General features: G+C 34.4%; 1 protein-coding gene across 1 annotated transcript in view; it reads right to left on the bottom strand.

The window, feature by feature from the left end:
- LOC108222346 (callose synthase 10) overlaps window positions 1-17,217 on the bottom strand; it is a 33,674-nt gene that overhangs the window by 4,641 nt on the left and 11,816 nt on the right. Inside the window, exons 21-47 of the mRNA XM_017396265.2 lie at window positions 16,617-16,703; window positions 16,378-16,463; window positions 16,134-16,161; window positions 14,713-14,810; window positions 14,465-14,546; window positions 14,218-14,378; window positions 14,002-14,122; window positions 12,315-12,412; window positions 12,138-12,228; window positions 11,856-12,016; window positions 11,652-11,761; window positions 10,616-10,747; window positions 10,379-10,447; window positions 10,118-10,289; window positions 9,196-9,313; window positions 7,493-7,612; window positions 6,437-6,552; window positions 6,237-6,320; window positions 3,399-3,511; window positions 2,858-2,910; window positions 2,602-2,778; window positions 2,448-2,495; window positions 1,485-1,643; window positions 826-939; window positions 640-728; window positions 403-561; window positions 165-267 (exon numbers count right to left, since the gene is read on the bottom strand). Coding sequence (XP_017251754.1) covers window positions 165-267; window positions 403-561; window positions 640-728; window positions 826-939; window positions 1,485-1,643; window positions 2,448-2,495; window positions 2,602-2,778; window positions 2,858-2,910; window positions 3,399-3,511; window positions 6,237-6,320; window positions 6,437-6,552; window positions 7,493-7,612; window positions 9,196-9,313; window positions 10,118-10,289; window positions 10,379-10,447; window positions 10,616-10,747; window positions 11,652-11,761; window positions 11,856-12,016; window positions 12,138-12,228; window positions 12,315-12,412; window positions 14,002-14,122; window positions 14,218-14,378; window positions 14,465-14,546; window positions 14,713-14,810; window positions 16,134-16,161; window positions 16,378-16,463; window positions 16,617-16,703 — 2,949 coding nt within the window. The remainder of the gene's footprint in view (window positions 1-164; window positions 268-402; window positions 562-639; window positions 729-825; window positions 940-1,484; window positions 1,644-2,447; window positions 2,496-2,601; window positions 2,779-2,857; window positions 2,911-3,398; window positions 3,512-6,236; window positions 6,321-6,436; window positions 6,553-7,492; window positions 7,613-9,195; window positions 9,314-10,117; window positions 10,290-10,378; window positions 10,448-10,615; window positions 10,748-11,651; window positions 11,762-11,855; window positions 12,017-12,137; window positions 12,229-12,314; window positions 12,413-14,001; window positions 14,123-14,217; window positions 14,379-14,464; window positions 14,547-14,712; window positions 14,811-16,133; window positions 16,162-16,377; window positions 16,464-16,616; window positions 16,704-17,217) is intronic.

Here is a 17,217-nt window from a genome sequence, read left to right as displayed (position 1 = left end):
CAAAAAAGTTTACTAGAGGAGAGAAACAATATCAATTACAAAAAGCAAAAGAATAAGCCTTGAATTTGAAGCTCTAGAGCTCAGGAAGCACAATGGAACCAATTGCAAACAGCAAACCTAACAAAGACAAACTAAACAGTTAAGCAAAAGCAATTGTAAGAAACCTGCTCTTCATCCCACCAAGATTCCCAGCTATTATCTCCCTTAACTCCAACTCCACCTTTATATAGAAGCCAATTAATCCAATCATCAAAATCTTCTACAGTCCTGCACATGCAAAGTAAATATAAGACACCTACAAAACTGAGGTAGTTTTTTGCAAATATGTAGATAATATATTCTTTTATGTAAGACAGAGCATCGAAATGTACACATTAAGCAAAACATCAAATATTAACTTACTTCTGCCACTCAAACCCAGATGGGTTGAAGATGTAAGGGGCGAATAACCAGGAGATAACAAGAAACCAACTGCTAACTGTTAGCAGAACAAAGGAGAGAGCCCCTCCATCAGTGTAACCATATGCAATGTAAACCGTAAGGAGCAGAGCAACTTCCAGCCTACAGAAATATGATAATGATTTCAACCTTAGGCAAGTCATCCTACCAACATCAAGAGAGTACACTTGAGTTACTTACGCTTTAATAAAATGACTTCTCGAGTATAGCCTGTAATTCTCAGCAAACTTGATATGACGGACAACAAAGCCTCTACCAGTTGCTCGGTACTGCAATTTGTAAGTTGCAGTAAATAAACAATTCACTCCTAAGAAGTTACAATGATCAAACATTCTTGATACGCAGATGACAGCAACAAATACTTACTTTTGCACCTCCATGCAGAATGGTACGTCCGAAATAATGGGTTCTAGTACCCAAGGAGAATGTGAAAAAGACCGAGCAGAGTTGAAGCTGCATCGTAATAAAACTGAAAACAGCCTGCAAAAAAATAAGTGACGATGGTTGAAGCTGCATTGAGACTATATTTTGTTAAAATATTAAAGAACGATTTGTTCAGTTTATACTGCTTCATTGGATAAGATATAATAAGGCCTAAAACCTTAATGTTTTCGGAGAGTTGGTTGCTTAAGATGGTACAAGAACTCCATTTAGGGTGAGAGAGAGAGAGTTAAAAAATAGGACAAAGGTAATGAGTCTAGACTCCAAATGCTGAAGAAATACACAAATCCTTTTAATATTGATTTTGATCAGGTTCAGAATTCAACAAGCATGTTAAAATTATATAGAATATCTGCATACGCTTTTTCACTCGCAATCGCATTTTAATTAACCTTTTCATTTTCAAGTATGAAAAATTAAACAGACTTCGATTTGCCAGAGCATGTATGTCTCCAAATCAGCGACCCTTAGTAATGAATCCTACATGCTGCTCTATATGATAGAAAGAATTAAGAATACTGTATGACTTGATTTCAATCAGACCAAAAGAAGTAAAATAACATCTCAATTTGAACATTAATTACCTTCAACAAACCCAACTCGAGAATAAAACCCATTATCATGGGAACAGCAGTGAAAACTCCAATCTGGACCAAGAATTGTGCATTTAAAGCCGCATCTAATGCAGTGTTCCCCAACAATTTGGCTCGTCGTGAAATACCCCTATCGAGCCCTGAGAAAGCCTGAAAATGTATAGCATATATAAAAGCTTTCTATACCGCACTTTACAACAAACCACTCGTAACATTTTAAGCATTCCTACAGTTTTACAACTATCTTATACATAAAAGAGCAGAGAATAAGCTTCTTGCCGTATTATTGTTACTATATTGAAAAAATTGTAGGAAAAGAGTTCATCTATTATATATCTACTCAAGGTTATCACAGCGCCAAGTCGAGCCTCGACGCCCAGGTACCTTGGAATCGACTAGTCGACAAGTAGCCCGACTAGTCTTAGAAAGTCCACAAGTTATTCATATACATATTTTTACTAGATTTAATAAGTATAATATAGTTGAACACTCGTCAGCTTATACTACTGGCAGACTGATAGATAACAAAGGATAGGGCTAGTTTCAATACATTTCCAAATCCAAGTGGCATGTATTTAAAAGCAATCAGTTACAAAACTTGGATAAAAATTAAGATCAAAAATTTAAAGATGACTTTTGAACATTGTCCGATCAGAAATGCATTGTATCAATGATTTGTGAAAATTGATCAGGATAATTAGTGGAAGACAAGGCAAACGACTTTGCTTAACCAGAAGAAGCAGAGCCATTCATAGAGACCTCTACAATTATTGAAATAATACTAGAACATGGATCAACTTAATTGTGGAGTTTGGACCAGTGTACCGAAACCACAAGCAACAACTGAAACAAACCAAATACAGAAACACCCATCTAAAGCAGTCTGTTACCTATAAAATTTCAGCACTTAAGGTGAAACAAATGATAAGAAAAGTATAAACTAATGAAACATACCAGGTAGACCCTTCCATATAAGAATATATACACAGTAAGCACTGTCAGCTGCATTCAAAACAAAATATTATTCAGAACGCACAACAACTTTGAACAATGTGGAAATAAATTCTTCAATATTTCAAGAAAAATAACTAATGTGTGAATAACATACCATGGTGCATACATAGAAACCAACTGTCGTGAAGTAAAAAGAAAGCATCCTGAAAAAGTCGAAAAGCTGTCCAACCCTATATACATCCCTGCTAAGAACTTGCTCCCCGTTTCCACCAGCAACTTTTCCTTCGAACAGCGCGATTTGGTTCAAGCCGACATCTCTTCCCTTTCCAACCTGCACAAGGGAAAACACAATTAAGCCTATGAAGGAAAAATGTGTTTCAAGAGCAACATAATTCTTAAACAAAACTGACCTGGAAGTATTCATGGTGTGTAATATTACCCTGACGCAAAGTGGAATTAAATCCTGAAATAATATGATACATTAATAGAAACACATTAGCATTAATCAATAGCTATTAAGAGTAATCAAGAGTTCTAAAAACAATGGAGGATAAAGTTTCAGCTCTAATAGTCTATTGCTAGTAGTGGAATACACTGAACTACTTCACCAAACTTTAGTGTATAACTTTAACACATACATGCTGACACATATCAGGCCAGAGCCGCACAGAAAGTGATCTCATTTTTCATCTGGAGTAGATATTTGCAGCCAGTAATAGTATTCTCTCAAGGCATAATCACTATACTAAAAGGGAAATAACACTATCTGCTATTTGAACTAAGTGAGAGTAATCTTTAGGCTAACAAAGAGGCCTGTACAACCATCAGGGACACCCCCACCACCTAGATTACTGATAACAATCATGACTAATTTAGAAAAAACGGTAAAAAAATCAACTACAGACATCAAACAGATTCAGTCTGCTAATAGTATCTGTTATTCAAGCTTACCTGCATAGATATCTTCGCTAATATTTATGACACGGGATGCCTTACTTATGCCGCCACGAGTGATATGAAATATACGGTCAAAAACATCAGGATGACCATAATGCATACGAACTCTGCGAAAAAAAAAAAAAGTTAATCTCACCTATTTCCAGACTCATGCACAAGGAAACATTAACAGATCAAGTAAATTACAAAATCAACATGACGAGAAGTAAAATACACAGCACATAGACCTGCAACTTTTGAATTACAAACATCTCCATAGTAAAATAGATGACATATTAAACCAAAACTTCAAAATGGCAGCCTGTAATAAGCACTTGATTTTAGCTGGTGTACAGTACGTTAGAAACCTAAATATTTTCTAAAAGATCAACACTCATTAACAAAAATATACTAAATTAATCCACTAATTTTCGTGCATTGCATCTGTACGTTCATATCGACATGCCCAACAAGTGTAGAAGTCTATAACAGAGTAACGAGTCAAAAAACATATAGTTAGTACAGGAGTTGTGGGAGATTAGAATACTAGATAGTGTAACTAGGTTGTGTTATTTGGAGAGTCTTGTATAGTTTTGTTATATCTGTTAAGAGTTTTCCCGAATGTGCACGATTGTTAGGATTATTTTGCTAATGATAGTTGTTAATGCAAATGAATTATACTATTAACGTTTAATAAATTAATTAATTTGAAACAATTCAGGTAAAAATTTCTCAGGTACACACAACATGTGTCGGTGTGTGTGTGTGTGCGTGTGCGCACGCTATTATAATTGTTTCAGGAATTTGTGTATTAATAATGCAGAGTATATTGTTTTATCATACAAATTGTTAATCTGTGTTTTTCTCTCTGTTTCTTGGTGCAGGAGTTCTTTTATTTTCAGGATTGGAGTCATTGTTCGTGCTACTTCGTGATTGTAATCCTTCTACTATTAAGCGAAAAGGACTTCGCATCAGAGCGATCATTAGTATATTTCAAGCACAATTACCGGTGGGGGAATTAGGCAATTAGGGGGAATTAACATCACATGTATATATCATGTGAAATGAATCATGGGCTCTGGTATGTCTTGCTCACTTCTAAATTATATGATCAATTTATGTGTTTATGCATATATGTTATATATCTTGTTTTATTCATTTTATAATTCACACTCTTTACATGTCTGCACACATACACAGACAAGCCGGGTGTCTTTTCCGGTAACAGCCTCTTCATACTTTTGAAAGAGGGGAAGGCATCGTACATCTCACCCTCACCAGACCCTACGTTAAGCGGGATATCTGGGTATGTTTTTTATTTGTTTGTTTTTGGAGGAGATTAGAGCTTGCTCACCCTTTAAATGAGAGAGCAAATAAAAATGGATTGTATGATAATATCGAGTGATTTACATTGTTACTTGGACTATTACAGTGTCAGACTGACTCAGACATGACACATCAAAGTGTGAGACTCCGAAATACTGAAAATTGGACAGACTTCTTCCTGTTTTTACATGGTACAGGTACACAACTAGTTGTTTATTAAATAAGCATACTAGATACGATTTTGTAGCAAAAGAATATTAATGGACTCAAACTAATCACGGAGTATAGATTATGAAAGAGTTCCCCAGCGGCACGTCCTTCTTCCCCTCTTTGTTTTTCACTTTTTCACAGTTCTCCTTTGTTTCTTAGATTATTCTTATAATCCTAAGTTCACCTAATGTGAGGTCATTCTGTTGGTCAAAGTGTCTACGTTCACTCAAGGAGCTGACACTGTGATAGAAACAAGTATATTGTAAGTGCCAGACTACACGAGACAACTGGTCAGCAAATAGGGTAGCCTGGACTTCGCTCTTTAGCAAGTTGTAGTTTCTTCTCCTTTGTAAATTATTCAGAAAAGCTGATGCAGGAAGGTTTAAAAACATTTTGGAGCACTCCACTGACTAGATTTCTCAACTAGTTGGCCAAGGCAACTAAAACTTTTAATTCTACAAAATTCTAACCAGATGAACTGAGAAAGGAGAACTACGTCGACAAAAAATTGTTTGCACGAAAGTAGGAGAAAAGAGAGAATAAATGGTTGTCAAAGTCACACAACTAGCCAAGTTATTTACAGCCACATTAGCTGACAAGATTTAAAACTGACCCACTAAAGTTAACACCAGAGAGAGCATAACTTCTTAATATCTTTCTATAGTGTAATGAAAAACAAGTTGAATTGTGTAATGAATTCATAGGCTCAAACCCCTTAAAGAATGTGGTTGTTGAATTGAAATTAACATCAGCACATGCATATGTAGCCTTGAGACACCAGTTAACATAAATATGTAGGAGGAAAATATTAGCTTGTACAACTTTACCCAGTCCTAAACAACTAACGAGCATAAACATTCATTACCTTCAGATTGACAAATTCATTCAAAAGAGCAACTAAAGTATTCATAAAATAGCTTATTATTACAGGAAACATGCACCTTAGCTAGAAAGAATTGCTTTACTTAAAACAAAAAATAAACAACCAATAAATCACTGAATTGGCAATCAACATAAATCTTCACTCCGAATGCTAATTGAATGGGAATAAGATGCACTAAATTACATAATGATTGACATCATACTAATAGGGATAGTAAAATGTGAGAACCTAAATAGAAATGATAATTTGGTTATCTTTTTTTCATGACAACAGATCTTATTCATAAAGTAAGCAGAATAAGTACCATCAAACTGAATGTTATATAACATATACGAATGCATGAATTTAATACATAAAAAAGGAGTACCAAATTAATACAAATAAAGAAAATTAACAAAAATAAAGAAAATTGGTACAGAATGAGCACCACATACTTTAGAGGATAGGCCAGAACACGCTGTCCCAATGTCACAAAACTAGTCTCTTGGTTGGACATAAACCAGGCCAAAGAGGAAACACTGCAATCAGATACAATACAAAAATACCAACACAATTAAGATTAGAGACATGTCACTACAAGGAGTCAAGGACTCAAGGGACCCTTAGCAAGGGGAAAATTACAAGGATTCCAGACCTTCCTGTAAAAACATGCTCTCTCACACCAAGAATGGTTGGAGGGCGAATGCCATGATTCCCTCGAAATTCTTCAAGAAGATTTCTTAATTTCATAGCCTCTTCAAGGTAATTGTCCTGTTCATAGCAGAGGCATTGCTTTAACAAAAAAAATGGAGAGAAAAAAAACCACAAAAATATATTTAAATAATTAAATCAATTTCAAGTATAACCAATTTCTCAGAAAATCTTTAAATGTGATCCGCAGAGAACTAGGCATGCTGAAACATTAGCTAAAATTTCGACAACAAAGTAAATAAAAGTTTCAATACCAAATGATCGAATCAATAATAATACACAAGTAAAGTTTTATGATCCATCATTTATCTTGTGACTTCAATTTTATCTACTGACAGACCCTTGGATCACAGTAATATAAGTATAATAGGTCTAGCCATATAAGCTGATTGGAAGGCACAGCAGTGTAGCACTCTCACTACTCTAAAAATCCTTTACCACACAACCTAGGTGTGTGTAAATGATATACAATTTATCCTCACCTAGCCATGACATTGCATCTGTCAGCATGCATTGATGTTGAGTGGTTTAGACACAAATTAAAAAATGTAAAGAATGTAAAGCTTGTTCTTCTTTGTGGTATAGATTTGCACAGATATAACTTATGAGATAAACTAATGTAAGAAAATGCAACAATTCAGAGGAATTAATTAAAATCAAATAGCTACTCCCTCCATCCCAATTTAGATGAGCCTTTTGCTCATTTCACACATATTAACGAGTATTAAATAAATGTTTCTTTTTCCATCTTTGTCCATATATATTGTGTTGACTTCTTATTGTATATTAGCTTGTTGTACATTGGAATGATAAATAAGAGAGGGTAAAGATGGGAGATGGTTGATAAATATGCATTGAGAAGGGAGAAGCTCAACTATTTTGGGATAAATTTTTTTCCCAAAAGGCTCATCTAATTTGGGATGGAGGGAGTACTGCTTAAGAATTTAAGAACTTCTTTAGCAAACTGATAAATTTCCTTTTATTGAAAAAGAGAATTTACCTGATTCATGTCAATTGTTTGAACAGCTTCCCCACGAGTAAAAACTATGGCATGATTTTGGTTTTCTGGCTTCCCCTCACCAAGTTTTGGATCTCCTGGAAGTTTAATGGAATAAATTTCCTACAAAACAGAAAAAAACAGAACCAGTATATTTTAAACGAAAAAAGTTACCAAAAGGATTAAAAAAGACGAGAACTGAAGATATGAGTCTATCACAGCTTCATCTGTTTCTTTTAACAGATAACTCTTACACAGCGCAATTTATAATGACCAGGGGTTTCTCTAAACAGGATATTCGTTAATACCATTATTTCATTTTCCTGTCACCAAACTACTATACAAACTAATTAGCAGGAGCTAAACATGGAAAAGAAATACTTCTAAGATAGTGAAGAGCTCTAAGATATTTTGTTAATTATACAAACAGCAGTGCTCTTACACCCTAGTCCAAAATATAGGCACAATGCTAGAGTTTTTAGGTCCTTCCTACCAATAGCGACGAATCACATCATAAGCAGAAACACGACCAAACAGACAAACTAAACACTTTAGGGTCCCAGAAAACGAAGAACAGGTCTAACAATTCTGCAACATGAAATTTACCCAGGCTTTTGAAGAATCCATGAATAAATTGATAACAAAGGGAAAGAAGAAAATCCTAAGAGTAGACCAAGGCTTTCGAGGAGCTGAAAAAGCTATCACAAATACTTCTGAAGTAATTTAAGAATTAATAAGAAAAGATTGCCCTAAACATATATAGATCACACACAAATACACATATATGTGACAGAATTTTAGAAACTCTAAACTGTTACATTATAAGTTTTAGGTTTAGAATACTTTTAAATTTAAAAAATGAAGATTTAACTAGTTCTAAACTCTTATAAGAAATTGAAAATTTTCAATATTAATTTCAACGCTTTGCCTCACACCATTGCCCCGGAAAAAGTGAAGTACGGGATACTGCAGCATATATGGATGTAATGAAAACCATGTTAAGATACTTTCTGAATGAACTCTTAATAATTTTGATGATTCACGATTCTACAACAGTCAGATATCAGTCTCTGTCAATGAGAATCAGCACCACATTTACAGAAAACAATCCCCTGTTAAGAAGATACATATCTTTTGTAATCTGTAGGCATCAAAGCCATAAAAACATGCCCAATAATACTTAGGCTTCTGAAAGACTAACAAATGAGTTTTACATTAACCAGAAAATATTTAATAAGCGAAAAGAATAAAACAAAATAACTTCAAATCGAGAACCTTTAATATCAATTAGCCCCAATACATTATCTTTGACCTTTTTACCAACTTAAAAGGAGACATTATTTAGGATCCAAAGCATTTATCAGTAGTAAGCATGTCAAGTATTAGATGTTCTGTATTCCTTATTCTTTATGGTTCTTTAGTTCAGTTGGATTCCCAGGGATGGATATGTCCCACATGTTCATAAATTCTTTATGTCTATTCAAATAAATTTAACCCCGAAAAAAAATGAGTGCACGGACATAAATAGACAGCTGCTACCTCATCTAATTCCCAAGATTTGATGGAAAATAGATTGTCTGAAGAATTACAAATCGAGTAAATAGCCACATGTCATGCTTCTCCACAAATCGGCATAACTTAAATAGATAGATAATGGTTCCGTTGACAGGGATATACAAGAAGTACAAAGCCTTGTATACGTATACCTGATCCTTTCCATGCTCATCAGCTTTAACTAGCTTTGAATAAAATTCCTTCCGAACACTTCCATCAGTTGACCCACTCTCTTCCACATGTATAAAAGCAACTCGCAGTGCTTCGTTCCTGATACCAACAATGTTAACTGTACTTCCACTTACATTGCATGAAGAATCAACTAATAGATCAACAACATTTTCTTAATTTTATATAATAGTTCTGCATGATAATAATATTAATCATAATGTGGCAAATGATGATAGATATTAAGGTGTTAACTCATCAATAAGCACTGGCCAGGGGTAACCCTGATGGGCAATCCCCAACTCGGTATTTGGGGAGATTGATGGTTCATTAAAAAGATACACCCTATATCCTGGTTACATCTGTTGTATCTACTAAAGAGTTCGACGGTTTCACACCATACGGTCATGTTTTTAGTAGGTAATTAATTTGGCCAACCTCCATACTAGGAAGTGAAAATATGCTGCTTGATCATATCATATTGCAGACTCCACACAAGCAATAAAAAGCTTATATTATAATCTGCGAAATTGCAAATAACACAGGCAATGTGAAGCTACCAGTCTGAACTACCCAAAAAGTATGTAATAAAAGCCACAATTTGCAATGTTAATTAGTTGCTTCTGTAAAAAAATTTGGTATCCCAGTATCAAGTACAGCTTCAGACGCAATGTCAAAAGAATGAGGTACTGATGCTGTATTATCCTTGTCACTACATGTGTCAACCAATGACCAGTGACCACACTTATGATGTCATCCATCCCCCTTCCCTCATAAATAAATTTATTGCCAGAAAGGGTAGTCTATCACGAAAACATAGATAAATACCTAATACATAAAAGAAAAAGAAATAGGGTTGCCCACAGTTCAAATTTGGCACTTATATTAAGATTCAAAAAAATAAACCTTTGAAGCAAAAGAGAAATATCAGCAGCCTCTGGAGCCTTCCTTTGCTTTTGTTGCCCGTAAATTTGGCAAGATACAACATAAGTAAATTTCAAATCGGCTTGTGCACGAGCTTCACGTGACAGCTCAAAACCTTCAGTTGTTGGGAAGGAGCTTTGAGAATACTCTCCCTCTAACATAAGAAGGATATGACAGATGTTACCTATCACAAGTTTCCCTTTAATAAGAATATATATTAGAAGACGCAATAAAATGTAATACCTCCAAATGATCTCCTTTCCAAAAAGCTCTGAAGCATTAGTGCCCGTCTATAATACATCATACCACGAACTAAAGATATATAGTCATGACAAAAAGGAAAAAGTTAAACTTGAAGATTACATGCATAAGAATTTACTGACTTCATATAGCAACTATGCAGAGATAAGAATGTCCTGAACATCAACAACATAGACATAAGAAGGTAAGGAACTCAGTGAGAAGTGCTAGACTAGTTACCTGTTCTCGCTAATGTCTGGCCTCGATAAGATGCCCAAAACCGAAGCTCCAACGCATCGCTAGTGCTATCCTGAAGTTCTGTGTCTCCAGTATCACCCCGTCCAATGCGTTCCAGAAGGTTCTCCCATTCATCTATATGCAGTAAAAAGATGTCCTTAATAACATTTTTTGCAAGGCAACTTAAAATATGTTCAACAACACATGTAAGAAATTATATTTACAGATAATGTGAAGGTACTAGATAACTCCAGTTACAAAGCTACATAAACAACATAGCTATAAGCCTAACACAATAAATAAACATTGGTGACAAAAGTGAGTCATTAGCATCCTAACTAGTAACTAGAATAGAAAATAACACAATAAACGCGTGTGCAGGCATAAATGTACTTTTTACCTCCTTTCAAGCAACAGCATTGGCAGCAACTTATAAAATTAGTCATCAAACAATGGAATTGAAAAAAAAAATGTTTCACATTCCTATACAATGAAAAAACCTACAAACACAATACTGATATAATATATATGTAAAAGGTTTTCCCTCTATTTTATTTTAGTCTTTGTATGAAATTATCTTCAATAATGGACGTCTTGCAGTGTAAGAGCAAGGGTTGAAGCTATTAACAACAAAAACTTAAAAAAATTAGCAACGCTTAAAAAGCGTTCACTGTATGGGCCAGAACTTGAGATCGATATGTCCAATTCAGGTGTGTAAGCAGTCATTGTAAAATGGAAACCTGAAGAACACTTAGAAAAAGACCTTTTATTCTATCATGGTTCAAAATTAAAATCTGTTTGAAAGTGCTCACAAACGAAGCTTAAATTCCATCTATCCTGTTTAGGATTCTTTCATGTATATCATTGTACTAAAAATACTTGTATAGATAGAAATCAGATAATATACAAGAGCAATCGTCCAAGGGACACACAAAGTAAAGCAAAGTCTGGGAGAAGATAAGTACGGGTAACATAGCGTTGTAGTTATTAACGACGACTCAAAATGATAAACTTAAAACAGAAACTAAAGGTAAAATACCTGGGAAAATTTTTTGAAGATAGAAAAGAGTAGAGATTCCATCCTCATTTTCAGTCCGCAACTCGGAGGAACTATAGAGAACGGTTTCACTATAGTACGGAGTAAAGACGCTGTTCAAATGATACCAGATGAACATTACTCATTAACCATGTATTGTAAGGAATAAAAAGAATGTTAATATTCTATATTTAAGGTGAACTTTACCAAAAAGGCATCATCTCTGAAACTGGTTTTGCTGAAGGCATGTCCATAAATAATGAATTTGTAAAGAACTCTAATCTTCTTCTTGCTTCAAGATTTTTGGGAATGTTTGCCGCAGAATCCTTTACTGTGAGAAGTAAGTGCAGCCTCTTCACCAGCTCCTTCTACACCAGTTTCAACACACAAAAAACTAATAATAAGAATATCTTCATAGTGTAAAGGGGTGAAGACCAAACATCAAGTGGGAAAAAAAAAGTCAAAAGCAAAATGCATAAAGAACTCAACAATTTCAGGGTCTTTGGGCCATTCTATCCGAGAAAATAGTCTGCCTTCATTCCTTGCCCTCTGCAATATGTTCCAGGTATCAAGCTGTTCCCTGACAGAACAGAGTGCAAATTATAACTCTGCAATTAACTTGCGATCTGTAAAAATTTGAACGAAGAATAAAGAGTAACTAGTTACCTCAAATCATGAGATAACAATTCGTGTGTAACCACCTCATATACATCATAAACAGCTTTGGCAGCCCCTTTGGCAAGTTCTGGAGTTTCATTCCGTATCTAATACAGTGGTTGATAGTAAATAGCAAAACAGAAAGTAAATAAGAAAACTGAAATGAACCAAATGATTAATAATATAGAAACAGATGCAATTAGAGGCATAAAGATTTTAATGTTACTAGAATAATAACTACCTAGTATGTTGCATTATGAACTATGCTAAAATACTCGGTAAGTCTACCTATCAGATTAGTTGGATATTTACTTACAATAAAGAATGGTACCAAGGTTATCATGGCACCAAGTCGAGCCTCGGCGGCCAGGTTGCTTTTAATCGACTAGTAGACAAGTCGCTCCACTAATCGTAAGAAGTCGACAAGTCATGGATATACATACATTTAGAGTAATTAGATGTGTGTGTGTGTAGGTTGACAGTTAAATACACATAATTATATAGTTCAAATCAAAAGTGGTAAATAATAAGTTTAAATACCAAAAATCAAGCATCTCTAAGCAAATAAAGTTGTTAAATGGAGGCAGCATGTATTAGTACAGTACATAGCAAAAAAACACAGAATGGAGGTGCAGGAAGTCTACTGTTGTACAAAGGCAGTAAAATGATGGGATGCAGTAAGGTACAGTGCAACAGATTACAGACTACTGCAGCAACAATCGTAAATTTAGATTGTGCGAAGATGCAAGGAAGATTGCAGTGATGAAAGGCTACAAGGAAGATGTACTGAATGATGTGAAGTAAATATGAACGTAATCGTCTGAATGATATGTAGTGAAACTGTGAAAGATCACTGATATGTAAAGAATTAGTGATATGTAAGAAATTAAAGAGTCGCTCCTCGACTTTCTCCATATACCGACTTGGCGACTAGTCATCCACTTGATAACAGTGGGTACTGGGTGGTACAATTCAGGCACTTCAGAGAAGTATGAACGATATTGACATAATCATGAGTGCTAGTGAAAATGAATGTGAAGTACGAATGCCGTTCGAATGTGATTATAGATTTTGTTGCATTAAATATCCAACAATTACAGAAGACACTCCCATACTTGCCTGGAAAACATGAAGATATGAATATATGCTTCTACTTTAAACGAACACATTATGTTAGTCATTCCAGTAATGAATAAATGTATATAGTACACAAGAACAATTTTACACAGCACAACAATTTTCCATTTATATAAAAAAAATCAATTGCGTTGTGCACCCCTTACTTTTGGCCTCGTCCCACTTAGTACAAGTAGTTTTAAAATATGCACTCTGCATCCCCTAACTCCAAACTCACTACCTTCTGTTAATCTCGGAAAATTTCAATCCAATCCGATGACAGTCTACTTTTAATAGGATAAAGTTAAAATCAATAATTTCAATAGCAAAATGAGTGCAATAAAATTTCTCTCGAATGTTGGGATCACTATTATCTCTAGGTTTGTTTTGTGAAAAAAGTATGTAACAAATTATGTCAAATCTATAGTAGGTTTCATGAGATTGATCAAACATTAGTATTTTTCTGCAAAAACTTAACGGTGGCTTCTTGAAAATAGAAGATGAAGAAGAAAGTTGAGATACTTAGCTGTTGTTGTCTTGAAAATTAAAATTTATTGCTGAAGATATTAATAACACTTACCAGAAGCCCAGTTAACGCTGTAAATCTAGACAGCACCACTGGAAGCTTTTTAAATAGTAAAGTAATCACAAGAGAATTCTCTGATATACTTGTGTTGACCTCGCGAAAGATTCTCTCAACCCTGCCAACAAGTAACATGTGCATCTGGATAAATCAAAACTGAAAAGGCAAACAAGTAGCACAGATAGGTTTGAATTTGTGACTGCAGACTCATACCATAGTCTCCCTTCTCCATCAACCAGAGAATACAAAATTTTTTCGATACTGTAGTAGCACTCTTGTACAGCATATGCCATGTATTCATCCCTGCATATTCTATTCCAAAGATCTTCTTGAGTATCCTTGCAGTCCAAGGCTAAATCAATCGCCAATAAGATCTGTACATAACATGACCAATAAACAGAGGAACCAACATTTGAAGTTACTAATAAGAAACATGAAGGCAGCATATAGAAAGTTTCACCTTGCTGCTAAGAAGAAACAATGGCCACTGAACTAATCTTAAGCTGCCAGCATTACTAGGCATAGACAGCAAGTCCATCTCTCTGGAAAAAAAAGTGATTTTTTGCAGATATTAATACATATAAGAATGACAAATGCACAATGTGTCGTGGTTTAGCCCAAAATATGAAGGCTATGATAAATAACACAGAGAATACTTATCTCCTTGAGCAAGTAAACTTTTTTATTAAGTACGCATCAATAGTTTACCTATTACTTATGTAATCTTCCTCGCGCAGACTTTTGATTATCTCATTCCAAAATGGAGAGAATAGAGCTGCATTAGTCTTGTTGGTATCTTCAGACGCCTGAATGAAAATTAAAAGATAATCCAGTCATAAGAATGTTTCAGATGTGTTAGGAAACCACGAATTGGATCCCACACAAACAAAAATACAGTAGAAACTCTTTAAATTAATACTCGCTAAATTGATAAACTCTCTAAAATAATAAATTTGCCCGGTCCCAACTTGGGCCAATGTAAAAAATTGAAAAACTCGATAAAATGATAAGATAATAATTTTTCGGGAGATCCTTTTATAATTTTCGGTCCCAAGAAAATCATAAATTAATAATGCACAGAAACTTGCTTAAGAATACTGTACATTGTACACATTTCTGTACAATACTTCAAAAATTATTATTGATTTTCAATACATATGAACACAATAATTAGTAATTTACACTTCGGTGCAATGTAATTTTAGAAGGCATAGACTAATTTGTCTTTTTGTTTGGTATGTACAATATAATTAATTAAAAACTCTTTAAATTAATAATTATTAATTTATCGATAAATTAAAAACTCTCTAAATTGATAAATTTCTCCGGTCCTGACATTATTAATTTATAAAGTTTTTACTGCATGAAGAAGTTTGAAATATAAACATATTTCTACAACTATGTTTCTGGATTACACAATATATTCTAACAAATGTATTTACACAGACCTATATTAGGAGTATTAGATAACAAAGAGGAACAAGAAAAGGCCATAGAGATACACCATTGTCTTAAAAGGTTCTGTATCAGACAGAAACCCAAATTAACAGCCATAATCGAAGATAATTTCATACGTAAGCCATGAAATTTCAGCAGTAATACTCAATAGTGTACATCAGGTTGTCGGATTGTAAGGCTTGTAGCACTACCGGATTGTTACAAATTAAAAAAAGGTGGTCATGAGTCATGAAACAGCAATCTATGGCTGCCTGCATTTTAATCATAAGTAACATCAGAACCTTTAATGATATAGTAACATGTACAATCGAATGTATACTGCCAGTCGAACCTCTACAGACTGCTCCTACAAAGTGGAACCAAGCTACAGATCTATCACCTTACCAACCTACATGTCTTGTGAGTTGAGACAGTATTATAAGATAGTTTCCTCATTGAAAACCAAGATAAAAATCTATGGCCTAACCATCACATAGGTCTTGTGACAGTATTACAAGAAGTTCCCTCATTTTATATATCCTTCTCCAACAGTTACCCTACTAGTCTGTAGGCACAACTATATAATATGCAGTTGTATTCCAATTTAGAGGGCATATTTATATACATATACATGTTTCATTTTCTCTCAGATACCACTGAAAACAATGTAAATAAAAAGTAACATTACTAACCTGAGATGTTTGTCTGCCGAAAGGCATCCTGTTAAAACCACATGACAAAGATATCTTCAATTAGGTACAGAAGAAAGTCTGAAATATTGTCCTACATATGTTTAGGACAACGAACAGGGGACTACTCAATAGAATGTGACATATAAGTGACGGGAAAATAACAGCATAAGTGGTTTGAGACACTAATAATTACCCAAACTGGAAGACGATATGATCGAAAATATTACATCAACCACATACTCACCTCTTTGTTTTTGATGACACAAGGTTCTTGACAAAGGCTTCTGGAAAGCTCTCAAAGCGTTTATGAACCATTTCAATTGAACGAATCTGCAAAAACCAGCTTGGAGTTGAATAAATAATATTTCGGAAACAATGGAAATTAACATTTTATCATAAACTAGATTTATTAAAATTTCACATAAAAAAAAAGAAAAAGAAAAAAGTGTTGGGTTGATAATCACAAACAACGATAATGTCTACCTCGCCAAGCCGAGCCCGTGCACCAATTACACCACCAACAATTGCAGATAAAAGCGTGTACCATATATAAATATCCAAGAGATAAATCTGGAGGATTGGAAAAGAACGCCAACACAAGTTACTCTGCAAATCTCTAAACTTTGACAATGCACGTAAGGTAGATGTGTGATTTTAACAGCTATAACTAATTAACTAATGATTTGTAATACTCTGACAGCATTATCTTTACCATTATGAATGGTGATCTGCAATGGTTTGTAGAGTCCGTAAGCATAAATAGTTTCATATATATCAGAAGAGAATCGCAAAGACTAGTAAAGTTCAGTTCTAAGTGACGAGGACTATGGTGAATGCAGATTAATTAATAGAAAGCACTGGTTACAATCGCTTAAGCTTAAATTGTTATCAAAAAAACTTTCCTCTACTTGACCCAGGAATGTATTACCAATCTAGGATCGGATGTGAAATAGTTCTGGAAGAAAACTAAAAATAAAACAGCTTGCAAGGGTAAAAGACTAAAAGCAGCAATGATACCCTCAATCTGACTTCCTTCCTCTATGGACTATATCATCAAATAACATTCTTTCTATCTTATGTAATT

This window comes from Daucus carota, chromosome 5, assembly GCF_001625215.2.
Source record: "Daucus carota subsp. sativus chromosome 5, DH1 v3.0, whole genome shotgun sequence".
Taxonomy (NCBI): domain Eukaryota; kingdom Viridiplantae; phylum Streptophyta; class Magnoliopsida; order Apiales; family Apiaceae; genus Daucus; species Daucus carota.
Note: the sequence above shows the minus strand (reverse complement) of the source record. Positions and strands in the feature narration are given on the sequence as shown.